This window comes from Rhinatrema bivittatum, chromosome 10 (assembly GCF_901001135.1).
Source record: "Rhinatrema bivittatum chromosome 10, aRhiBiv1.1, whole genome shotgun sequence".
NCBI classification, from domain to species: domain Eukaryota; kingdom Metazoa; phylum Chordata; class Amphibia; order Gymnophiona; family Rhinatrematidae; genus Rhinatrema; species Rhinatrema bivittatum.
Window position 1 is genome coordinate 58826176 of NC_042624.1, and position 27302 is coordinate 58853477.

Here is a 27302-nt window from a genome sequence, read left to right on the forward strand (position 1 = left end):
CTCCACACAGGGATCTTCTCCGGCAGGGCCTGATTCTTCACGAAGATCCATCTCGATTCTCTCTTATGATCTGGCCCTTGAGAGGACTCGCCTGAAGAAGCGTGGTTACTCAGGCCGTGATTGACACCCTATGCCGTGCGCGCAAGTTCTCCACATACCTGTCATACATATGGGTCTGGAGAGCATTTGAAGCCTGGTGCGAGGACCATGGGATACTCCCGCGGACGGCCAAGATCCCCATGATTTTGGAGTTCCTACAGGACGGTATGAAGAAGGGGTTGTCACTCAACTTCCTCAAAGTCCAAGTAGCCACACTGTCCTGCTTCAGAGCCGACGTGGACGGTATCCGGCTATCAACTCATCCGGATTTGTCCCGCTTCCTGAAAGGGGTTAAATAGCTCCGGCACCCCTAAAGTGGCCGGTGCCACTATGGAATCTCAGTTTAGTATTAGACTTCCTAGCAGGGGCTTCCTTCAGACCAATGTGCAGTCTGTCACTACGCCTCTTAACATTGAAGACAGTATTCTTGGTGGCAATATGTTCAGCTCGTCTGAACTCAGAATTCAGGCACTATCCTGTCAGGAACCATTCCTTAGGTTCACTCCTGGAACCATACAGCTGCGCACCGTCCCCTCCTGCCTACCAAAAGTGGTCTCCAATTTTCATTTGAGCCAGGCTATCTCTCTGTCATCTCCTGATGAACATAAAGACTCTGAAGACTCCTGCCTTCTTCGCCATCTAAATGTCGGCAGACTCCTGGGGTGATATCTGGAAAGATTGAAACTGGTGCACAAAACGGATCGCTTGTTCTTTCTTCACAGCGGGAAGAAGCAAGGAAAAGCGGCCGCGCAGGCGACCATAAGCCCGCTGGATCAAAGAAGTAATCGAGGCAGCCTACATAGAGGCAGGAAAGCCCTTACCACTTCAGCTTAAAGCTCATTCTACAAAGGCACAAGCAGTTTCTGTTGCCCGCTGAGATCTGTCGGGCGGCAACGTGGTTCTCCATACACACCACCTCCAGGTTCTACTGCCTGGATGTTCAGGGCCGAGAAGACGCAGCCTTCGCAAGGGCAGTACTAAGTGGGTCATGGGCAGCCTCCCGCCCTGTCTGGGAGTAGCTTTTGTACATCCCACTGGTCCTGATCCATCTGGCTACATGCTAGGAAAAGGAGAAATTACTTACCTGATCATTTTGTTTTCCTTAATGTAGACAGATGGACTCAGCATCCCGCCCATGGCTGCCCCAGAGAAAGAGAACCTCGGAAAGTGAACCTCGAGACTAAGCAAATCGAGTAAGCTGCGGCCTACCCCTAGTTCAAGACACCTACAGTTTGTCCAGTGTCTGCATTAATTAGTTGAGTGCACTGGCGGTCTCCAGTTTTGAAATCAGTTGAACCAGTTCAGACAAGTTTAATCAAGTTAATTAAGCAAGATATATCCACAATGGCTTTTCGAAGAGAATACTGGAGAGCTGAGGTTACTGCAGGGGTATATCTAGAGTGATGTCAGCTTTGAAATTTGACTCCGTCTCCCATCTGCTAGCAGAAGAGCAGAGCACATAACCCACTGGTCCTGAGTTCATCTGTCTACACTAAGGAAAACAAAATTATCAGTTAAGTAATTTCTCCATTAAGATGCATTGACGAGAATCATATGAAGGTTGGCTTTTAGCTTTATTACATGTATACTAGCAGGCTGCAGGTGGCAAAGTAACATATGTACCTAGAGTACCAGTAAAGCTTTTCTTGTCTATTCCATGTACTGGTAGAGGAGAAGAACCCATCCATTTGGACTGGTCTGATAGCACTAAAGGAAATAAATTTATCAGGTAAGATTTTTCCTTATTTGCCTGTTGATTTGCCTAGCATTTTGCTTGCTGTCTCAGTACTTCTTGAAAGCACCACTTTGATTCCTCAGATGAGTTGGATTTATGATTCATGATAGCTCATTTTCTTTGAGGTCTGTAACGCTACACAGCTAAATTGAGTAGATCTATAACCACTTTTATCGGAGGGCTTTTCATGTTTTCTGTCTATGGGGGAAGATACTGCATTTGGCCCCTAATCATTTAAATTAATGTAGAACTATGAAAAATCAACCTTATGTAAGCTGTATGGAAAAGCAAAAAATGTATCCACTGTTCTAGTTTGTGCTCAGCAGCACATTGCCCCAACTCCTATTACAGAAAAATGTTAATTACATCATCCTTGGAAGTGTAAATAGTAGCAGCTTTTAATGCAGGCCTTGAGCACATTGCATTTAAAAAATGCTATTGGATATAGTTTTATTTTTTGGAGTATGTTCAATAGGTTTTAGTTTTACTGTATTGTAATGTGTTTGTTTGGTTTTACTTAATCTTGAATTAATTTAAATTGTTACATTTTCTATTACTGTTCTAATATTTGCACTTTCGTACATCATTTTGATTGTTATGCAGAGAGGCAATTTATCAAATACATTAATTTTATTAATTTGTTTTTTGTATACCGATATTCAACAAAAGTCATCACATCGGTTCACGTATAACAAAAATTATAGAAAAATACAATGTGAAAAGTAGAAGCCAAGAGCGTTATACAAAATAATGGAGAAAATTAAAAAAGACAGAAGAAAGAGAAAAAGAACAATAATTAAATTGAATTTAGGAGATAATTCTTATAAACATGTTGAAAAAGCAAAGTTTTTAATTCTTTCTTAAAAGTTTGAGTAGAAGATTCAAGTCTTAATTCGATTTGAAGGGAGTTCCATAATATCGGGCCGGCTATTGAAAAAGCATGTTGTCTTGTTGAAATGAGACAGGATATTTTAGGAGATGGGGTTTCAAGGAGACCGGTGTTTGAGGAATGTAAAGTTCTTCTTGAGCTTTGAAAAAGAAGTGTTGTATCCATCCAGTCAGTCGTCTTGTTATATAACGCTTTGTGAATGAGAGATAGTCTTGTATTGTACTCTATAAAATATTGGTAACCAGTGAAGATCTTTGAGCACTGGAGTAATGTAATCCGACTTTTTGAGGTTACTAAGTAGTCGTGCAGCAGCATTTTGCAAAAGTTGAAGTGGAGTAATTTATTTGTTTATTTATTTTATAAACTTTTCTATACCGATATTCGTGGAGACATGGTATTGGTTTATAGTGTAACAGCAAGGAGGAAATTACATTGAACAGGAAGGGGGGCTACATAGGATATATAGGAACAGTAAGCTTAGCGAGGAAATGACAAGAGAACGAGTCAAAAACATCAACTACTAATTAATAATATGGCATATAAATACTCAATTATAATTACAATCACAATTATAATTGTAATTCAATCACAGTTAAATTTCTAACAAATGTTGTAACAGAGAAATGTACAAAGTACATCAAAGAGCTGGCATGTTAGGAAGAGAGGGGAGGCGGAGCTGAGATTATTGGGGGTACGCTTGTTTGAATAGCCAGGTTTTTAGGTTAGCTCGGAATTTGGAGGGACATGTTTCAAGCCGTTGGTAAGTGGGTAGGGAGTTCCAGTGAATAGGTCCAGCTATGGAAATAGCTCGTTCCCTTGAGGATGTGAGGTGAGCGTGTTTTAGGGTGGACACATAGAGTCCCATTCTTGGAGGCTGAGTGAGTTGCTTCGAGCGTTTGGGTTGGAATGGTTCTTAAAGCCAACTGGAATGTGAATGTGTTTGGTTTTGTGGATTATGGTGAGGGTTTTATAGACCAGCGCTTCTCAACCGGTATGTCACGACACACCAGTGTGTCGCCAAGCACCAGCAGGTGTGTCGCATATTCCCGGTTTCTCCCACTGCTCTTCCTTCCCTGCTGCCGTTGCCACCGGGCTATCAGTACGTTCAAGTCCAGTGGGAACGGCAGTGGTGGTAGAAGAAGCAGTGGCACCTGCGGCTGGCCTTTTCTTCTTCCCGCGTGCCCCCCCCCCCCCCCCATGACCCGGAACAGGAAGTGGTGCGCGGGAAGGAGAAAGAGCCGTGCCGCGTGGAAAAATAGCGGCGGCAGCAGCATCGGCCCCCGAGCAATCGAAGCAGCCGGTAATCGGGAAAGGAGACAGCAGCATGAGCCTCCCGCGGCCGATGGGATTCTTCTTTCTTAGCCTGCGGGGGCTGGAGGAGGAGGCTGCTGCAGCTACCATTTGTGCTCTGGGATGGGGGGGAAAGGAAGTGAGTGAGAGAGAAGCAGCCAGCCAGCCTGTGTGTGATTGAGAGCATGTGTGTGATTGAGAGAAACTGGCCAGAGAGCTGATGTGTGTGTGTGTGTGTGTGTGTGTGTGTGTGTGTGTGAATGTATATGTGAGAGACAGTGAAAGTGACTGCTCAGGGAGCTGACTGATGTGTATGTGAGAGTGTGAGACATTAGTCAGGGAGGTGACTGTGTATGTGTGAGAGGAAAAAGCATGGAAGTGAGAAATCTGGGTATGTGAGAAAGCATGGGCGTAAGAAGCCTGGTGTGTGTGTGTGTGTGTGAAAGAAAGCATGGGAGTGAGAAGCCTGATTATGTGAGAGAGAGAATGGGAGTGGGAAGCCTGTGTGTGTGTGTGCATGAGAGAGAGAGATTGGTTGGTAAGGTGACGGTGTGTGCGAGAGAAAGATACTGGTGTATGTGAATGTGAGAGAGAGAATGTGATTCAGGGAATGAGAAGCTTGTGCACGTGGAGAGCGAGCATGGAAATGAGAGAGAGATTGGTGTGTGTGTGTAACAGAGAAAGTGATTATGGGAATGAGAAGCCTGTGCATGTGAAGAGTGAGCATGGGAGTGAGAAGCCTGTATATCTGAAAGAGAACATGGGAGTGGGAAGTGTGTGTGTGCATGAGATAGATCAGGTGACTGGTGTGTGTTTGTGTGTGTGTGTGTGAGAGAAAGAAAGTGATTATGGGAATGAGAAGCCTGAGCATGTGGAGAGAACAAGCATGGGAGTGAGAGACTGGTGTGTGTGTGAGAGACAGAGAAAGTGATTATGAGAGTGAAAAAGCCCATATATGTAAGTAGAACACGGGAGTGGGAAGCCTGTGTGTGTATGGCATGAGAGAAACTGTTCAGGAAGGTGACTGATGTGTGTGTCAAAGACTGTTTGGGAGATGATTGGTGTGTGAGAGAGGGGCATGACTGGAATGGTGTGTGTGTGAGACATGGGCACTAAGGAAGAGGACCATGAGTATAGAGCTTAGCTTCTACTGCTGCTTCTGGTGTGTGCCACGGCCTGCATGGAAGGGAAGTAGGAGAGCTGCTGGAGGGGGTAAGTAAAGGTGGCTTTTTAAGTTTATTTTTCTTGATTGACTGCCATTTTAATTATTTAATATTATGTGATGTCTGCTTTTTTGAAATATTTTATTGGTGTTTGGAGAATGTTTAATAGTTTTTATGAGTTTTTAATTGTTGGATGTTATTCTGTTCATAGTTGTTGTGAAACATTTATTCTGCTTATTAGTATAGTTTTACAATTATTTCTGTGTGGGGATCTATAGCTGCTTGCTAGTTCTGTTTTCCTAATAAGAGGTGTATTGGTTTTTAGGGCCTGATTTAATATTTGTAGTGTTGCCTTTTCATAGATAGTGTTGCTCCTGTTTGAGTGTATTCCATAATACAGGTGTAACTATGTGCAGATTAGTTTATGTACATAACTGCAGATCCTGGGAGTATGTTAGGTCGGTTCTGTGTATGTTACTGAGGTGAGATATTTTACTAGCATGTAAGTGTTTTATCAGTCTTATTTGTTGTGTTTTCTCAAGAGGACATGGATTGGTGGTAAACTGCTGTCTTTTCATAAGTAGGGCTATTGAGCCTGGAAGTAGAAGGAGTTTGAGTTGCTGTTACTGAGATGACACCAGAACATCTTTTTTGTAGGGTGAGTTGTATGGGGAATGTCATAATTCTGTTTTATATACATTATTGTGGGTCAGGGGGGGTTCCCGTGGATGCAAACTGTACTTTTACATCTTGCCCTGTGACAATCATGGGTCAGTGTGTCATGCATGTGAGAATCTGTCAGGTGTGTCCCGACAGAAAAAAGGTTGAGAACCAATGTTATAGACGATACGGGAGGGGATAGGGAGCCAGTGCAAGTCTTTGAGGATGGGAGTGATGTGGTCATATTTGCGGGCATTGGTAGAATGGTAGAAACAGGTAATCCAAGAAGTATTGCGTTACAATAGTCTAATTTGGAGAATAGGAGGGCTTGCAAAACTATATGAAAATGCCTGTTTGTTTAGATTTTATTAATGAGGAGAAAAAAGTAGTTTCCAAAAACTCCTTAGCCACACCCACTTTTCCGAAGCTGGGTGCCCGCCGCGGGCAGCTCACAACTCCCTAGAGTCTCGCGCGTGCGCGTACCTGTGGAGCACGGGATCTAAAAGAGCTGGATCTTGCACTTGTTACAGCAGTCAGAAACTGGGACAGTTTAATAAAATCTGTAACGGGTTGGGATTGATCTGCAAGCAGGAGGGACATTATATTGCAACCGGTGTTGCTTTCTTTTAAGATTGTAAAGTTCTTTTTTAATATTTTTCTTTCTTGGTTTTGCTTACCTGTTCCCTTAATTTTGTAGACTGTATAAACACGCTTACGGTATTTTATTTAGTTTCTTCCTTTCCTTTCCTTTTTTTTATAGTGAATTTGGAACAGGACTTGTTGATTTCCTGTTTTCAAGTATGTGAAACAATTTATTCTTGAATATCAATTAAAAAAAGAAACTAGGAGGAGTGGGATCTTTAAAGATATGTTCAGCTTGGAGAAGAGATGGTTGAGGGGGGATATGATAAAGGTGTAAAAAATCATGAAAGGACTTGAACGAGTAAATGTGAATCGGTTATTTACTCTTTCGGATAATACAAGGACTAGGGGGCAGTCCATGAAGCTAGCAAGTAGCTCATTTAAAACAAATCGGAGAAAATTATTTTTCACTCAACTCATAATTAAGCTCTGGAATTCATTGCCAGAGGATGTGATTAGGTCAGTTAGTGTAGCTGGGTTTAAAAAAGGTTTGGATAAGTTCCTAAAGCAGAAGTCCATAAACTGCTATTAATCAATAAGGATTAGTATCTTGGGATCTATTCATTTAATGTTTGGGTACTTGCCAGTTAATTGTGACTTGGTTGGCCATTGTTGGACACAGGATACTGGGCTCGATGGACCCTTGGTCTTGACCCAGTATGGCATATCTTATGTACTTATGTACTTATGATGGTGAAGGAGAGGTTTAATCCTTTTTAAGATTTGAAGCTTGTAGAAACATTCTTTAATGATGTTATTAATGTGTTTAAAGCAGAATTCTGAATCCATAGTGATTCCAAGGTCCCTTACATTGAGTAGAATATTTTTATTATATAGGTAATTATTAAGATGGATGTCAAACTCAGGTGACGATTTATTGCAAATGTAAAGTATTTGTTTTATTATGATTAAGGTTGAGGGATATTTGTGTTAATAATTGTTGTATCGAAATATCTCTATACAATATCTTACAATATCTATATTGTATCTATATTGAGATATCTATACAATATCTATCTTACTAGGCCTCCCCTTATCTCACACTAAACCTCTCCAGATGGTCCAAAATGCGGCAGCCAGAATACTAACAAACACGAGGAGAAGAGACCACATTTCGCCCATCCTTAAAGAACTACACTGGCTGCCAATCCACTACAGAATCATTCATAAGTCTATTACCACTATCTATAAAGCCATCCATAACCATGCACCAACTTAATCTTCAAATCCCATTCAGAAAACATACCTCCTCCAGACCCATTAGAGAAGCGTACAGAGATTCATTACATGTACCCAAAGCCAAAACATCTCATCATATAACATTTAGAGACCGGGCCGGTTCTATGGAACTCCATCCCTCCAGATCTACGTCAAGAACTGTGCCTCCTAACTTTCAGAAAAAGGCTCAAAACATGATTGTTTAAACAAGCCTTTCCAGACACCAACTAAACCGCAAGTCAACGACATCCACAATCAGACGTTCCTAGAACTTTGTAAATAATTGCTCTCTATGTTAATTTTCCTATAGACTTTCCTCATCCCAGTTTGAATCTCCCCTGTTTTATTGTAACTGCAGAGTTTTTTTTTTCTTTTCACTTGCTACAATTTGTTAATATATTCTCTTATGTATTTTTTTCACCCCCTGTTAAATGTAAACTGGCATGATGAGATTTTATCTTGAATGCCGGTATAGAAAAGCGCTAAATAAATAGATAAGAGTTACAAAGATTTAGTGAATAAGGTTAGTATTAATTGGTAAAAATCTGAACATCATCTGCATAAGTTAATTTAAGATTTGAAAGAATTTTACATAATGGGAACAGGTAAATATTGAAAAGTGTTAATTTGCTTTTCAGGATACCACATGAATATGCATAAGATGTATTTGCATGCACTACTTCCATGAGAATGATTCATTGCTTTTGGCTAATCTTTGTGCTGGGTGTTTTTTTTTCCCTACTCCTCATTTCTGTTCGTTTTATGTATTTTGTTGCCTTTCTTTTCTCTGTTCTCATCAAACTTCTTGAGTTTGTCTATTTGCTATTTTCTATCTGTCCCTTTTTTCAACTTTGCTTTTCCAGTCCAACCCTCCATTCCCCCCTCCACCCGCAGCTTTTTCTCATAATCCCCTTCAAGCCCTGCAGTCTTCCTGTGGGCATTAAGCTGTTTTCAGGCCCTTGCTTACCCTTTGAGTCATTCTTCCACTAGTGTCCTTTGTGTGCAAGACCTATTTTCCCTATTGTAGAAGCCACACACAGAGGACATTTGCATTGCTACTTATATATTTTGGGTGCCTTTAATGTGATTTCTACTCCCCATGGTGACTAAGTGTCTGGGATCTGTCCTGCCCAGATACAGACCACATTTATAAAGATTTTCACATTTCAGGAATTTAGAAACCATGTTATGAATTTGTTTTCTATAGGTTTTATTTCTTTAGCATTTCTGACTTACTGATGTATCATATTTTAAAAGTGTTGATTTGTTGAATTATTATTTCTTCAACTATATTTGCAGGATTTCCCATCTTAATTGTATTTTATTTTTATAGTTTCCTCTTCTCAGACCTTATCTACCTTTGCAAACTACAAAAAAAGCAAACATTTTGTTGCTGTGCCACAAACTCGGTTGACCTTTGTGAAATCAAAAACAGGTAAAAAAAAAAATGTATGTGTGGAGATCTATATCAATTATATAGATATTTCTAGAGACAATGATAGATATGTCATTTGGCGTTTATTAGAATGTTATACTGCTGAGATGAGTTTATTGTATTTTATGTTCTAGTTTTGTAAACTGCTTTGATTTTATTTGGAAAGGCTGTTTAGCAAATTAATAAACTAAACTAAAATTTCATTTCTTGGCTAAGTGTTGCATAGGTACAGGTATGTTTTCCCTTCAAGATATATTGGAAAAATTAGACCAATTTGTTACTAAATTTTCTCTAATTAGATCATCTCTAACTGAAATGTCAAGGAGGAGCATATGGAAAAGGACAGTTTAAATATTTTTGTATCTCTGTTTAAAGTGATTATTCTACTGTTCTTTTCCTTGTCATCCTGCTAGACCAGTCCATTGTATGGATTTGACATCCTGAGAGAACCACTTTTCCAGTGATAACATTGCAGCTAAGGGTTCATCATAGACACTGGCTGGTATTTTCCATTTTCAGCAGATGGTAGCATGTGCTGGACTGGTGCAGCAGGACACCTTGTTTTTGGGCACTGAGCCTTTCCTGATAAAAAAATAATTTCATGACTATTTTGCTTTCAATACAGGTGTCTAATCCTTCTTGAACAGAAAAGGTGTGATTCTTCTATATCTGGACGATTGGTTGATAAGGGCCATGTTGTTTCAGGAGTACCAGTTGGCCTCAGCTAGGGTGATTCAAGTTTGACTGTTTGGGCTGCATAGTGAATTTTACAAAGAACAATTTGATACTTTCCCAGTCTTTGGAGTATCTAGGGCCAGTTGAGCGTTCATGAAAGAGGAGAGAACAGTTAAGAAACTAGCTCAGGGGCAGTCATTGCTTTCTCAGAAAGCTCCCAGAGCTTGATTGGAGTTGATTTCTTGGGACAGAGATCATATGTAGCCTCTTCAAGTCTTTATCATGTTCTGCTGGTCACTACAGTTGCAGTGCCTTCCACTGTCTATGAAGGAGAGTCTGTCCTTGTGGGTGGTGCACTTAAACCTTTTGAGGGGAATGAGCATAGAGCCCTCTAGTGGCCAATTTGGATGTAAGCTTAGCGAGCAGGTGACTTCTCTATCATGATCAAATAGTCCAGGAACTCAGGTTCAAGGAGTAGCCCTGGTTTCCAACCTGTTTATGAACCACAAGGACTATTAGGTGGGAAAGGAACAACTGTTCATGTGCTCTAGTGGTAGCTTATATGAAGAGGCAAGTGCATTTGGAGCTCGATGATGGCCCAAGAGGCAAGCCATCTGTTCCAGTGGGTAGCATAGAACCTCTTAGAGCTCTCAGCAGCTCACACTGAGGGAGTAGAAAACATCCAGTCCAACTTCCTTAGCAAAAATTTGTGGGAGCTCATCCAGTAAGCCTTTCACAGGATAGTAGAATGGTGAGGCTTTTTTCACGTGGACTTGATGGTGGCTCACATGAACTCCTATGCCAACAGAGTCATCAGCTGCTGGAAGGAATTAGGGTTCCAGTAGAATCAATCCCTTAATCCAGCTTTGGCCAAAGGACGAGCTTCATTTTTACCATTTGGCTCCTCATAGGCAGGATTCTGAAAGATTGGAAATTTTACCTAGCATGTAGACAGATGGACTCAGGACCAGTGAGTGAGTTTATGCCTCCCTGCCAGCAGATGGAGTCGGAGCAAGCTGATGTCACAGTATATATAGCCCTGCAGTGAGCCCAGCCTGCCAGCATTCTCCGTCTCCAGCAGATGGTGGATGTGCATCTCCCTATGGGGATTCTTCGATCTTTTTGGAAGGAGAAATTGGAAACTTTAGATTATGGAAAAGACAGCCCCACTCTCCTGCGGTGATACCTAAAGGTCCCTCCTCGAGTTGAGAATTCCTGAGGTGATTTCCGTGGTACCTCAGATGTGTACCTTGGTCTGGTAGCTGGGTTTCCAGATATGGACTCAGCTGCTAGTTCAGCTGAAAGGCAGCAGGTTCAGGAGCCCGAGCACAGCAGTGACAGCAAATACCCTCTCCCGTAGCTAGAGACCGTTTCTGTTGTTAGCCGGTAAGTGCCGAGCTCAGGTAAGGTTTTTTAAAAAAATAAAGGGGGGGGGGGGGAGAGTTTTACCTCTGAATCAGAGACATAAGGGTTTCAGGCCTTCCTCTGGTCTCCGTGTTTAGCGCGCCATACTGACGTTCGTTCCCGTCCCATTGAGGTTGGGGACCTGGGCAGCCTGACAAGTTGAGTGCCCCCGGTAGCCTATGCCCTGCATTTAGGCTTTTTTCTTGCACTCCACGTGGTAGGCTCGGCATCTGTTTTGTGTGCTCCTGTGCGTGTTCTGCTGCCCTCTAAAGGCCGTCAGTGTGCGCAGTGCATCGGTTCTGCTCCTCAGCTGGTGAAGGTGGTTCTGTGGGACCAGCTCCAGTTCCTTCTGGGCTTGGTCTGGACCTGGCTGTTTTTTTCTTAGGTGGAATTTTTTCAAGGCTTACAAGCCTTTCTTCAGGTGCAGTCCTCCGCTTCCCCCATTCCTGTCCAGTCACACCTGCAGCTGGTGGCTCCTCCCTCTTCCAGCTCTAGGCTTAAGTGCCGGAGCTCGTCTCTGCTCCCTGCGTTGTTCCCGACAGGAATTCGGATGGCACTGATGATGAGATTGATCCTGATTCCCTGGAAGATGATGAAATTCCACCAGGGTTGGAACCGTTTCGAACTATGTTGCGGTTCTTTCATAGAGATGAACTGCTGGCTCTGATTTCAGACCTTGAAACAGTCAGGTGTCCCTGGTTCGGATGCCATCTCAGAGCTGAGGAAGAATCCCATTTGGGTTTCCTTACATAAAGCTTTTGTTTTTTCCCTGTGATAGATGCCATTCAGGAATTGACTGATCTGGAATGGGATGCTCCAGAGGCAAATTTTAAAGGGGGTCAGATATTGGAAGGCCTGTACCCCCAGGATCCGGCTGTGTGAGAGCGTTTGTGTTTTCCCAAAGTGGATGCACTGGTATGTGCCATCTCTAAGCAGACGACTATCCCTGTTGAGGGAGGAGCAGCCTTGAAGGATATACATGATAGGATTGAGGCTATTTTTAAGCAAGCCTTTGAGGCAGTGGGATGACTTTACAGATTGTTTCCTGTTGCACCCCAGTAATGAGATCTTATCTGCTTCTCTCTCAGGAGGTTGAGTCTGGAGGGAATTCCAGAGCGATTATGGAGCCTGCTGCCGTCTTTTTAGCAGACGCGGGCTGTGATTTGGTCTGTACCTCAGCCAGAGAAGTGGCTTCGGTGATAGTGGCCAGGCGTCAACTTTGATTGTGAAATGTGTCAGCTGACACAGCCTCCAAAGCTAATCTTACCAAGATGCCCTTTAAAGGCTTGCTCTTGTTTGGGAGAGAGTTGGAGAAACTGGCCTGTAAGTGGGGCAAGTCTCTGGTTCTTCGGTTGCCAGAGGATAGGAAGCAGTTACAGCCCTCCTTTGGTATGAGGGCTCATATTCGGGGTTCCAGGCATTTTTGTCCCTACAGAGGGACAACCTTTCAGCGGACTCTGCCTTTCGGTAGGTCTCAGTTCTTTCATCCCCAACAGACCAAGAGAGGAGAGGGCTCGGGTGGTGGACCTTCCCGACCTTTCCAATGAAGGTTTGCCTACCTACCTTCCAGAACAGGAAATAGGGGAACACCTATCTCTTTTATCACAGATGGGTCGAGATCACCTCGGGCCAGTGGATCCTGGAGGTGATACGAGAAGGATATGCGCTGAAATTTTTCAGTATTCCTCGGGACATGGTCATGGTGTCCCCTTATCATTCCCTGCAGAAGAAGCAGGCAGTGGATTTCACGTTTCAAAGGCTCCTCCGGCTGAGGGCTGTAGTTCCAGTGCACAAGTCTTAAAGTATTGGGTGCATGGAAACATTACGTTCTGTGATAATGGTGGTGTAGTCGGAATTTCTGACCTCCTTGGATCTGTCAGAGGCTTACCTTCATATTCCCATCAGATTGGAACACCAATGCGTTCTACGCTTTGCGGTATTGAGGCACCATTATCAGTTTCGGGTGCTGCCCTTTGGTCTAGCCACCTCCCAGAACATTTTCCAAGGTTATTGTGGTTGTAGCAGTGGCCTTGTCGGAAAAAGAGAATTCTGGTGCACTTATATTAAGACTGGCCGATTCGAGCCAAGTCTCAGGAGGAGAGCCGCCTGGTGACACACAAGGTGATCTCCTTATTGCAGGAGCTCGGTTGGGTGGTGACCCTGACCAAGAGCAATCTTCAGCCATCCCAGTCTTTGGAGTATCTGGGGGTTTGGTTTGACACGGGACAGGATAGATTTTTCCTACCAGATGTTAGGATCCAGAAATTGATGCCTCAGTTGCGTCAGTTGGTGAACACTACATTCGATGGTGTGGTCATACTTACAGGTGTTTGGCTTGTTAGTGGCTACCCTGGAAGTGGTGCCATGTGCGAAGTTGCATATGTGTCCCTTCAGTGATTTTTGCTATCTTGTTGGAACCTGTAGTCTCAGGACTATATGGTTTGGTTCCACTTGCCAATGGAAATCTGCATCCACCTCCAGTGGTGGTTGCAGGAGGATCATCTGAGAAAGGGAGTTCTGTTGACCTCTCTGACCTGACTGATATGACAAATACGAGTCTCTGCAGTTTGGGGGCTTACTAGTTAAATTATTTTGAATGTTTTGTTTATTTTGCCAAAGTGTTTGGTTTTTTTATTTTTATTAAGCTATTCTTCATGGGCAAATAGGATGAACAGTTCCACATGTAGGTAATGACATCACACAACACTATATGTGGATAGTATCAGCTCATTAGCTGGAAGTATAGAAGGCTTTGCCCACACCCAGTAGGTACTGCACCAAGCAGGCCTCAGCGTCACCCCCTCAGTCTTTTTTTTTTTTTCCCCACTCTGCATATGAGATAGTGTTCAATAGTGGCTCCTCATTTCACATATTCTCCGTTAAACAAACGAAACTGAATTAGCTGTGACACATGGGTGACGTCAAACAGTGCCGAATAGATTCATCTCTCAAAACTCAGTAAAAGCCTTACTGTGTATATGGTGATTTTCATGCGTGCATTGTCATGAGCTTCTTAGTTTGATTTTGTCCCAGCTTCCACATGAATGTGTATCCTCCTTTCTGCATTTGTACTTTTTTTTTTTTTCTGCCATGATGCAGTTCTAAATATTCTTGCTACCTCAGCAGCCCCTCAACAGCACTGGTGGTGTTTGTTTCCCTACCAATACTGCACAAATCCAGGACTCTGGCAAAGCTGAACTGGAACTATGATCCTTCATTTACCCCTGCATGGCACAGGCAGGTGTGGCTTCTGCTACTCCTTCAGCTGTCCGCAGTAGAGTCAATATGGTTAAGCCATCTCTGATGCGAGCCTCTAAGCAAAGGGGGACATTCCTACATCCCAGTGTTTTTACTACTAGCTTGGACAGGATGGATGTTGAGTGCCATAGTCACTATGTATAGATGTTCTTACTTATTGTCCAGCGTGCTCCTAGCTACAAGAAAATAATCCAGTAGGGGTTCCTATACTTTAAAGTGGAAGATATTCACTGTGGGGCGGATTTTAAGAGCCCTGCTCGCCGGTGCGCCTATTTTACATAGGCCTACCGGCGCGCGCAGAGCCCCGGGACTCGCGTAAGTCCCGGGGTTTTCAGAGGGGGGCGTGTCGGGGGTGGGCCCGATCCGCGCGGCGTTTTCGGGGCGTGTCTGGAGCGTTTCGGGGGCGGGCTCGGGGGTGTGGTTGCGATCCGGGGCGTGGCCGCGACCTCCGGACCCGCCCCCAGGTTGCGTCCCGGCGCGCTAGCGGCCCGCTGGCGCGCGGGGATTTACGTCTCCCTCCGGGAGGCGTAAATCCCCCGACAAAGGTAAGGGGGGGGTTTAGACAGGGCCGGGCGGGTGGGTTAGGTAGAGGAAGGGAGGGGAAGGGGAGGGGAGGGCGTTAGAGAATTCCCTCCGAGGAAGGGAACGGAGGTAGGCTGCGCGGCTCGGCGCGCGCCGGCTATACAGAATCGGTAGCCTTGCACGCGCCGATCCAGGATTTTAGCGGATATGCGCGGCTACGCGCGTATCTACTAAAATCCAGCGTACTTTTGTTTGCGCCTGATGCGCCAACAAAAGTACGCCAAATCACGCTTTCTGAAAATCTACCCCTATGTAGTGTACAGAAGAATTATGTGCCTTCTCTTGTACTGTTGCGCATTTGCTAGATTGAATTACCAAATTCTGGGCTAAAAATTAACTCCGTAAAGTTCCCTAGCAGCCTACCATGACTAGGTGGTGGAGAAACCAGTTTCTAAGTATCCTTAAATGAAGGACTTGTTATATTTAAAGCTACCATTATGATCGTGCCATAATAATGGAATCTTGTTGTGGCCCACATGCATCTAATATACCTGCCACTAAAACCATTTAAACACGTCCTCACTAGAATATCTGATCATGACGGTGGCTTTCCTCACTGTGATCCTTTTAGTGAGGAGGATTTGTGAACCCCCAACAGCTGGTCACCTACCTTCAATAAGGTAGTTCTGCATACACATTCAAACTTTTTGCCAAAGGTAGTTTCAAATTTTCTTTTAAGTCAAGAAATTATCCTACTTACTCTTCTTTCCTAAACTGTATACAATGCCAGAAGTGGTAACATTAAATTCACTAGACTGTAAAAGTGCTTTGTCCTTTTTGGATAGGTCAAAAGAAATCAGAACATTTACAGAACTCTTTCTTCTATGGTCCAAATAGACTGGGAAGACCTGTGGAAAAGTATATGATAACTTTCTGGATCTCTGACTATATTTCAAACTGCTATCAAAAAGCAGGCCTCTTCATTGCAGTGCTATGTACATGCTCATCAAGTCTAGCAATGACTATAGCATACACTGATTTGATTTCTCTTCATGAAATTTAAGCAACCACATAAAATTCAGTGCTTGCTATTGCATCCCACTTCTCCCTAGAGGTTGAACAGTAGATTCATTTTCAGGTATCAAAAATCGAATTAAAACATATCGTAGGTGATTAAACTCCTCTCGGTCGCCCAAATAGATTCTTGTTGGAGGATGGAAGGAAACATTTAGCTTGGGAGTTCCTACATGTAGGTGCTGTTCATCTTGCTTGTACAAGCATGAAACAAAGTTGCTTTCCTGTAACTGATGATTTCTGTGGACAGGAGGTTGAGCAATCCCAGATTCCCTTCCATTTCCCCATAGTTTACTCTCCATGCCGTTAACTTTGACCTAACTTTGACCTAAACTGAGACGGCTTCGCTTTAGGCTGTTTGGTGCTGTGCCTACTGCCCAGCACCAAGCCTTGTTAAGTTTCCAGCTGTATATGGTGCCATGCAATGACTATCACCTACACGTGTAACTGTTAATTCTGCTGTCTACAGAGAGAGCACCAGTTACAGATAAACAACTTTGCTTTCTTTGCTAATGCATGTTTTTTGAAACCTTGTTTGAATATTTTAACTTTGTTCTTTTACTAATAATCACTCGGTTTATGTATGTATGTATTTATTTATTTATTTTTAGCAATCCCTAGGCATCCAATGCCATTTGCAGCCAAAAATGTCTTTTTTGATGAACGTTGGAAGGAGAAACAAGAAAGAGGTTTCACCTGGTGGTTGAATTTCATACTCACCCCTGATGATTATACTGTGAAAACAGATTCTGTGCGAGGTAAAAAGATATACTAAATTGAGTCAAAATGCATTGCTTCTGTGAGAATGGGGACAGATGATTGAAGGGTAAATTATACTTGTTGGGTTTAAAGCTATATAAAGTCTCCCAATGAGATATTTATAAAGCTTTTAACTCAACATTTAACTATGTCTTGTTTGTGTCCTCTTATATGTGATTAACATCTAACATTGATAACAAACTGTTACCGAACCTTATGGCACCTATGTAAACGGACAAATTGTAGTATCATTACTTTTATGTGCCTTAATGTAAACCGTTGTGACTGTCCCCACCAAATGACGGTATAGAAAAGACTTAAATAAAATAAATAAAATATGCCATATGACATAAACAAAAGTTATGAGTAACCAAATTTCTACAAAAGTATATTTCCAATATATAAATTTCAATTTTTATATATCAGTCACATAACAGATATTCAGACATTCCATGAAATAAATGCAAAAACCAAACTGGAGAGAGCAAAATTGTCCATCGGTATATAAAAAGGAACCCTTCAAGAGTATTATTGCACCTGGAAAACAGTTCTTTAAACAGTACAAAGGCTCCTTTTCAGAAAATTGCATAAAACTTAAGATGCTCAATTCAGAAATCGGGTACAGAATCTTCCAATGAGCTCTCTGCTGGATATTTAAAAGAATAACTTTTGAACAAACTCTATCCATTTTGTGACAGCAGTAACTTTGCAGCATTCTTAAATAACTTGGTGTTCTTTAAAGCAACAGAAGTTCACAATCTCAAAGGCACAAAAAACAGCAGCAAGATGGACCCTTCAAAGTGGCAGAAGTTCTTAGTTGCATAACCGTGACAGGTACAACTTGCCTGCGTCCCTCCTCCAACCTGTTGGTTGTCTCAACACCCCCCAAGGCCTCCCCCTTTTACCCTGCCCCATGAAAAGAAGCTCCATATCAGACCTGCTTGAGAAAGAAGCTATTTATTCATGTATAGGACCGCAACATAGGTCAACTGCATATAATTCAGTCACTGGATATAAACAAATACTCTCTCTAAATTCACAAGCACTCAAGCATATTGTTTCAGGGTTGGACATAGAAGCCAGCCCCACTATACATTTTGGTGTTTGGGGTGCAGGGCAGTCAATGACTCACCTCTCATGTTATCCTGCAATTTTGAGGTTGATTACCGGAGGAGTAGGCCAGTCCTGGCCATCAAAACTGAAGACTGATGGGCAACTTGACTCATCCACGCCCATGCAACACAGACAGGAAGACCAGGTGCTCTGTATTCCTTATCTGACCAGTTTATTAATCAGTACTTGCTGTGAGCCTTTTCGAGCTGGTCAATCCTACCACCGCCCATGGCAGCAAAACCTCACTTGTCAAGGGCTCCCTCTTACCTAGCTGCGGCCATATCTCAAACACTGAAATGCTGCATTTAGTCCAGACCTTGTCTATATTGTAACTCAATAAAAGCAGTATAGAGTTGAAAACAAACTGAACATAGCAATACACCCATAAAGGCTCATAATGTTAAACACATTATATATTGTCATTAGCATCTGGAACTTCCAATCACTACCTGCCATTTCCTTGGTGTTTTATGTAACTTTTTTTTCCCTTACGCCAAAGGAGGAGAAAACAAGACCCCTTCCTAATGTGATTATTAAATAATATGGAGCTATGATGGGGATCTGAAATATTATTTGCTGACCAGCAATAGTGCACAGTGTTTTTTATCTGTAACTCAAAAGCCTAGAATATAGCTGTAACAACCAGGGCAGTAAATACGAATAGCTGAATAAAATCGCCAATTGCCAAAAGAGGAGGCTGGTGGGTGGGCCTTCCCACATTTATATTATGGTCGCCGGTCCACTCCTCAGCCTCCACCCTTTACTGGAACCACTCTTTCATAGGTGCCCAGAGACAGAGTACCACCCTGGTTGCGGCCTCCCCATCCTTTATATGGGGGATGGTTTGAATCCTGAAGCACAAAATGTGGCTGCAAAATGTACCAGATATGTTTCACTTGAAACAGGCTTTTTCAGGGAATTTTCAAACATCGCTGCTGTAGCTGCACAAAATTATCGATTAAAAAAACCTCACTCCATGTTATAAGCAAATATACCAAATGAAACATTTCAAAAAATTAAACCTTTACTGTATCAAAAAGTTCAATATCACCAAAAGAGCAAACTCCATATCATAAATAAGTGCATGTAAATATCAGCTTCCTCCACTATCCCATTTTAATACAGAACCCCTACATCATTAAAATAAACTGGCATTGTCACTACAAACCAATGAGAATATAAAAGCATTCAAACTATCTCATTTTCAAAACATTGGTACATTCTACCGTAATATTCAAGTTTTGTGAGATCACGTCTTTATAGCCAAACAAATCCAAAGTTGTCCCTGTCATATAAGAAATTATTACTGCCTCCATAGAAATTGGTCACCTTCTGCAATGATCAAAAATATAGGTCATGCACAGTGCGTGCCCTTTCTCCAACCATTTCCTCGTCAAAGGTGCTTCAGTCTGCACAATCTGTATCTTCAACTTTCATTTAGTCTTCCCAGTATAAAGAAGGCACGGATATTGTTTTAACATAAACAACTTGTGACTTACCTTCTGTTGCTGAATGTAGCATACAACACTGGCCAGTATGAGGATGTTTAAATACCTTCAAATGGAGAAAAAGGGAACACTCTGAGCAATCTCTGCAGCTATGATGTCCACAAACCACATAAGAGGACATATCTTATCGAGGAGACTAAAAAGATGAACTAAATGATTATGTAGATTGGGTGCTTATTTAATAGAAAACTGGAAATTTCTCAAGCAATATGACACTATCAGGAGCCACCTACCTTATTAGTGTAATATATGAGAGTGCACGAATCACCTGGTGAACAGTTGAGGAATGTTTATGAAATAAAGAATCGTTAATATGCTTATAGGTTTCCTGCACTATAGATCTTAACTTGTTGTTTATAATCAAAGAACAAATCTGGTGAAAATGGAAAACCTGCTTTACTGGGATGTTTTATTTTTCATGTGATAAGGATGATAACACTTAAAGTGCAATAGATTATTCCTGACAGTGAGCCTTCAAAATAAAGTGGTTACAAATGTACCATGTTGAAAAACCACCTGCATATCCAGAAAAGAACTCCTGTATAATCTAATGTTTAGGTAAAATGAAAATGATTCTTAAGGACAAGCAAGATGGCAGTCCTCACATGAGTGATGTCAACCAAAAGAGCCCAGCTGTAGAACTTTGATTTCAAAGATCCTGTAGGTTTCAGCGTGCTCTATTGAGCACGTACAGCTGTCGTCACCTCCCAGGCAGGGCCCCTTGGTCTTCCTCATAGTTACTGTGGTGAAAGTTCTGGACCCTCAGAAACTGTGTTTTCTGGCAGGGCCCTACGAGTTTTTCTTTCTTATTCACTTTGGTAGTTTGCATGTCTTTTTTTTTTTTTTTCCGCCCTTATTTTTTTAATGCTTCTGTTTGCCAGCCACATAGTGGGCCTAGTGCCCATTGCAGCCTGGCAGAGGTTTTTTTTTCTATTAAATAATGCTGCACTTGCAGCTTTCTTTCTCTTTCAATTTGTCTATTTTTGCCTTTATCTGTGCCTGATCTGACCTGTGCCCTGCAGTCCCTATGTAGTCCGGGTAAGCCTCTGATGGAGCGGCCTGAGATCCCATTGAAGGAATCCAGGAACAGATTGTTCCTGTGGGGAAGAGAGCTCATCCTCCCCACACTCTTGGGAATTAGTCTCCAAGGGCCCAAGTTCATTTTCATCCCTGGTGCCCTGGATGACCTAGCCTCCCCTCTTGATTGACAGCTTGCTCTGTGACAGAGCAGTCTTCATGGAAGAGAGGGTGAGCATGACCCTGGGCAGTTGCTTTGCTGCTGCACCATCAGTGTCTTGCCCCAGCATTGGTCGCCTTTGCATACTCAGAGCACCAGTGGTCAGATGCTGGACGTGGACCCTCAGAGGAGAATATAAGAATTTGCCATGCTGGGTCAGACCAAGGGTCCATCAAGCTAAGCATCCTGTTTCCAAAAGAGGCCAAACCAGGCCACAAGAACCTGGCAATTATCCAAAAACCAAGAAGATCCCATGCTACTGATGCAATTAATAGCAGTGGCTATTCCCTAAGTAAACTTGATTAATAGCAGTTAATGGATTTCTCCAAGAACTTATCCAAACCTTTTTTGAACCCAGCTGCACTAACCACATCCTCTGGCAACAAATTCCAGAGCTTAATTGTGCGTTGAGTGAAAGAATTTTCTCTGATTAGTCTTAAATGTGCTGCTTGGCATTGGTGCCCATCAGCACATTGAGGTTGTGTATAGAGGGTGACGTCATGCCAGAAGTGCCACTGACACTGTCAAGCGCTGAAGGTGCCATCGCTGCCGTCGAGTACCAAGGGTGCCATTGATGCAGTCTGTGTTGTCAAGCACTGGGGATGCCATTGGCACAGTTGAGTGCTTTGGACAAAGTTAAGCACCATGTGCATCGTTGAGGCCATGGGGTGCCATCAATGTCTTTGATGCCATGGTCTCCTTCACTGCCGTTGAGCGCCATAGCACTTTCGCTGTTGGGTGGCATCAACAATGTCATACGCTGTGGGTTCCATCAAGTTTGGCGGTTTCTGTCATGGGCCACCAACCCTATTAAATGCTGCGGGCACCATCGATGCTGTCAGGTTGCATCCCTGGTGTCCGGTGCTGTGGGCACTACTGATATCATGGGGAGACATCGAGGCAATGGAGTACTGTGGGTGCTGATGGATGTTGCCTAAGCATTCTTCACCATGGACTTCTGGGGGCGTACTTGACACCTCAAGTATTGTCAGCGTCAGGGGCATCATTACTGCTGTGGAACGCAGTAGACTCCATCAAGGGTGCCGACACCGTAGAGAACCATTGGGGGTGCACACTATGGGTTGCCATACATCTATATTGGGCCATCTAGGCTAAGCATGCCTGTGTGGAGGACCAGCAAGTGTTGACAAGGGTTGGTTTTTTTTTTTTTTTTATATGGTGACTTCAAGTGCCTGGACCAGGGCTTACTGTGTGGTACCAAGATGGCATTGGCGTGATTACACCCTGCATTGGGTTAGCTCCCTTTCATGCTCCACAGGAGGTACTGGTAGCATAGTTGTCAGTTCTTGTCGTGGCTTGAAGCAGGCTGAATCATGGGCGTGACCTTCAATGCCAGTGTGGAACCAGGTGCATATGTGCTGCCATTAGCAAGGCAAGGCACTGCATTCACTGAGCTGAGGTTAAGCACTGAATGCCACTCACTCTATGCTCTCTGGTGTGTCCTTTTGGGTCAGTGGGCTTCACAAGTTGGTATGTTGTGCTTGCTAGTGCTCTGAGATATCTGGCCTTTGAAGCATGAGTGGGCTTCTTTTTCTCCCGGTGCCATCCATTTAGGGTGGAGAATCAGAGGACAGCATTCAGACTTGGCATCTCGTTGTAATATTTACCTCCCCCAAAGGGACAGAACAGTCCTCCATGGTCTGAATCTCTTTTACTGGGAAGCTTCTGTTGCTCATACTATCGTAAGTTTGAACTTACAGGGGCTATGTCTCCTGATGGTACAGCCTTCTGCTAAGTGTGGAGTAAACGGGGAGACACCGGATAGCATGTGCCAAAATGTGTGAAACCAGACATTTTAAGCTACTCCAAATAATCATTAGTAGATGCTGTTAAATCTTCAAGAGGCAGTGTTTATTGTAAGCATCAAACAGTTTTTCAAGAAAAAGCAGTCCCCCAACATGGCTGTGTGTCGCTTTAGGGGATGTGTTGGGCAGGACTCAAGGGAGATAATTCCCACAAAAGTGTTGAAAAATATACAAAATCGAAAATTAATTCAAAATATTCAGCTGCAAAGCATGAGTTTATCAATGCATACCAATTAAAGGTATAAAGAATATTCAGATTCAAGATACATTTTGTAAGAGTATACAAGGTAGTGAGGATTCCTACAATCCAAGATTGTGTGAAAATAAGTGACAAAAGATAATTACAACGTGAATAAAATGCAAATTGATAAAAGGTAATAAAAACCGCAAAGTGTAGTTTGAGTATCTTGGCAAAATTCAAGATAGTCACTTTAATATCCTACACAGCGATGAACAAAGAAAATTATGAAAAGTATTTAAGAACATTTTTAGGAAGTACAGAAAAACTATAGAAAACTACATTACTTAAAAATTTTCTTTGTTCACTCCCTTGGCACTTCTTTACATGCAGAGAGCCCAATGGACTCTGATGTCCCAGTGGCTTCAGGCCACTCAGGATCTGCAGGATTGTTTATAAGTCCTTCTGGGACTCCTTGTCCTCGGCAGAAAGTTTCCAGTTTGTAATGGGGGGATGTCCTTCCAAATTCCTTGGGCCCAAATTACCTTAATGATGGATGCATCCACCCTAGGCTGGGGAGCCCATGTAGATGGGCTTAGCTCCCAGGGTCTTTAATCCACCTAGGGACATCTCTACCAAATCAACTTCCTGGAGTTCCAGATGATCTGGTACAAGCTGTGGATTTTCAGATGTTGGCTGTCCAACAAAACTGTGTTGATCCAGACAGACAACCAAATGGCGATGTACTACATCAATAAGCTGGGTTAGAACAGATTCTTACCTCCTATGTCAAGAGGCATTCCAAATATGGTCATGAGCCCTCTCTCACGGAATGGTGCTCAGGGCCATGTATTTGGTTGGTCTGAAGAATGGAGTAGGGGATAGACCTGAATCAATCTTTCAGACCCCACGAATGTTCTCTGGACTGGGGATAAAAGGTACCTCATTTCTGCTCTAGATATAGGACACATGGCAAGGTAGCCTAAGACGCTTTTGCTCTTCTTTCAGACAGGGTTTCTTGTATGTGTATCCTCCAGCTATGCTGATGGTGAAGACTTTGAAGCTCAAGGTGGACAAGGGGACTTGATTCTCATAGTTCCCCATTGGCCGAGACAGGTCTGGTTTCCACTCCTTTGGGATTTGTCCGTCTAAAAAAAACCCAACAAAAAAAACCCCTTTGGTTCTAGTACTTTGGATTGCTTAGCTCTAGCAGCATGTATTTGCTGTGTCGCCACCTGTAAATTTTTGAGAAATACAAACAGGTTATCTCGTACCTTAGCATGTTTCTGATACTCAACTTGTTGGAATAAATTCATAGCTCTGCCCATACACAGCTCAAAAGGAGTGAGTCCTATAGTTATCCCAGGACAAGCAGGATGCTAGTCTTCACATATGGGTGACGTCACTGACAGAGTCCTATCCCGGAAAACTTTGTCAAAGTTTCTAGAAACTTTTGACTGGCATCCTGAGCCTACTGAGCATGCCCAGCATGCCATGATCCCTCGAGCCACAGGGGTCTCCCTTCAGTCTTCTTTTTTCCGCAAAGCCATTAGCCTCGAGGTTCTAGGAGTCCTATTTGGTGAATTTCACCATACAAAAAAGTTTATTAAAACTCGGAAAAAACTTTTGACACCGTAGGGGTCTCCCTTTTTTTCCATCACGGTAAGTCTTTTATTTTTTCAGTCTGTTCCGAAACAGTTTAACAGTGCCTGAAAGTCGTCGACGGCTGTCCGACTCTCATAATGGCTACGGGTTTCAAAAAGTGCCCGAATTGTTGCCGCACTATGTCCATTATGGACCCACACTTAGAATGTGTACTCTGCCTCGGCGAGGGACAGGACGTCTCGATGTGCCCAAGATGACGCCAAAAGGCAGAAGACTACGAATGGAGAAAATGGAGCATTTGTTCCATCTCCAATTAATGCCTTCGACATCGATGTCCACACAGTCGTCTCCGGCTTGAGCAATTAGGAAGGTCGTCCTCAAAAAAAACGGAGACCGGATGAAGCAGGGATTGGCCGTCACCAACCCCTTCAAAGTCTTCGATAAAATCGACATCGGTCATCGAGAAGGGTGTCGAGCACAGGCAGAAGCATCGGCATCAGAGGCCTCACGATCCCGAAAGCGATCCGATAACCAGAGCTCCATCGACGGATCCCGAATCAGCGCCGAAGAAACCTCGGAGAGAGGACGCTCCACCGAGGTCTTCCACTCCAAGGCGATCCCCACCGATATCTGTGCCGGGAACCGTACCTCCACAGGGCCCTGCGGAGGTACCGGTATCGCCTTCACTGCCTCCCCCCATAGCTGCTCTGGTCTCACCAACTATGCGGGCGGAACTGGACGGTTACATCTGCCAGGCAGTTAGAGATGCGCTCTTCGATATGCCATCACTGAGTCCGCCATCGAGGCCAGCACCATCGCCGGTACCGGTTCCACTTCCATACCGATGCCATTACAGACTCCATCGCTGGTTATGCCGATGCCGGATATATCCTTTTTTGTGCCAATTTTAGCAAAATTGGACACACTTATCAGGGCCATCCCGGTAAAATCTCCAGAGTTACCGATGCCAGCACCTAGGGAAGAGAAATAGCAAAGGAAATACCGATTCCTGAACCACTCCCAGGCCCATCGGGAATTACAGTCCACGTCCATAGTTTTCTCCACTGTTTTTTCGTCGAAACCCCTGGAAAAACCATCTATGCCAACTGTACCCATTCCATCGACACCTCCTCGCCCACATACACCGGATACCTGGGATGATCCCAATACTGATACCTCTTCAGAGGAAGTCCTCTCAGAACCTTCTCATCCAGAGGAAAGAAGGAAATCCCCTCCAGAGGAACTTTCCTTTTCAAATTTCATCAAGGATATGGCTGACACCATCCCCTTCCAGCTTGAATCTGAAGAGGACACCAGACAAAAAACTCTGGAAGTGTAACAGTTCGTGGACCCACCTAAAGAGGTGTTAGCAATTCCAGTTCACGAAGTCCTTGTTGATTTGCAACACAGACTATGGGAGCATCCCTGCATATACCACCGGTGAATGAAAGGACTGATGCTACATATGTAGTCCAACACATCCCAGGCTTCCAAAAGACTCAATTACCTCATCAATCAGTAGTAGTTGAGTCAGCTCAAAAGAAATCCAAATGAATAAAGCCTCATTCATCTAATCCACCGGGTAAGGACAATAGATTCTTGGATAACATAGGCAGGAAAATGTTTCAAGGATCCATGTTAGTTTCCAGAATTGCGTCCTACCAACTATATATGATGCAATATCAACGTAATTTATGGAAACAAATTCAAGAACTCTCTGAAACTCTCCCCCAGCAATTCCAAGATGCTTTCACTTCCATAATACATAAGGGCTTAGAAGCTGGGAAACACGAAGTTCATGCAGCTTACGATAGTTTTGAGACTGCATCAAGAATGTCGGCCACCAGTATAAGTCCCCGCAGATGGGCCTGGCTCAAGGCTTCCGACCTGAGACCGGAAGTACAGGAGAAACTGGCTGATCTCCCTTGTGTAGGGGACAATCTCTTTGGAGATAAAGTCAAAGAGGCAGTTTCCCAGCTAAAAGAGCATTCAGAAACCTTGAGACAGCTGTCCTGTGCGCCTCAGGAGTCTCAACCATCATCAAGAAGACTCCCAAGGAAAGAATCTAAACAGCCATACTACAGGCCAAGGCGTTACTATCCACCTCCTGCACGTGGAAGATCTAGACCAACTCAAAGAATGCAGACCCGGCAACCAAGAGCACCTAGAGCTCAACCCCCTCCGCAAACAGGATCAACTTCGGGATTTTGAAACGACATCAGAGAACAGAAGCCTGTTTACCAATCCGACCCCAAATTTGCCAGTCGGAGGTCGGATCACGTTTTTCCAACACAATTGGTGATGCATCACCACGGACCAATGGATACTCTCCATGACATCCTCACTGTACCAAACAATAGTCCACCCACCTTATCTTGGACAATAAACAATCAATCCACACTCTTACAAAAAGAATTGTCCACCCTTCTGAGAGCCAGGGCCGTTGAACCAGTTCCCCGACCTCAGCAGGGCAGATGATTCTACTCCCGTTATTTCCTCATTCTAAAGAAAGCAGGAGGCCTTCGACCCATATTGGACCTCTGGAATCTCAACAAATTCCTGAAAAAAAGAAAAATTCAGGATGGTGTCATTGGGCACCTTGCTACCTCTACTTCAAAAAGGAGATTGGCTCTGTTCTCTGGACCTTCAAGACGCTTACGCTCACATTCCAATATTCCCTCCTCATCGCAAGTATCTGCGATTCCTAGTAGGAACTCAACATTTCCAATACAAGGTGCTACCATTCGGTCTTGCCTCAGCACCTCGAGTATTCACAAAGTGCCTGGCAGTGGCAGCTGCCCACTTGCACAAGGAGGGCGTGCATGTGTTTCCTTACCTGGACGATTTGCTCATCAGAAGCCAAACAAGACAAGGCGCTCTCAACTCTCTCAAGCTCACAATAACTCTACTCCATTCGTTAGGATTCCTCATCAACTACCAGAAATCCCACTTCACACCATCTCACCTGTTACAATTCATCGGAGCAGAATTAAACACCATAAAGGCAAAAGC

The 27302-nt window shown here is 43.5% G+C and overlaps 1 protein-coding gene across 1 annotated transcript in view; it reads left to right on the forward strand.

Annotated features, from left to right (window-relative positions):
* Positions 1–27302, forward strand: part of ASPM (abnormal spindle microtubule assembly) — a 201225-nt gene that overhangs the window by 36282 nt on the left and 137641 nt on the right. Inside the window, 2 exon segments of the mRNA XM_029618399.1 lie at positions 9030–9131; positions 16676–16822. Of these exon segments, the coding sequence (XP_029474259.1) occupies positions 9030–9131; positions 16676–16822 (249 nt within the window).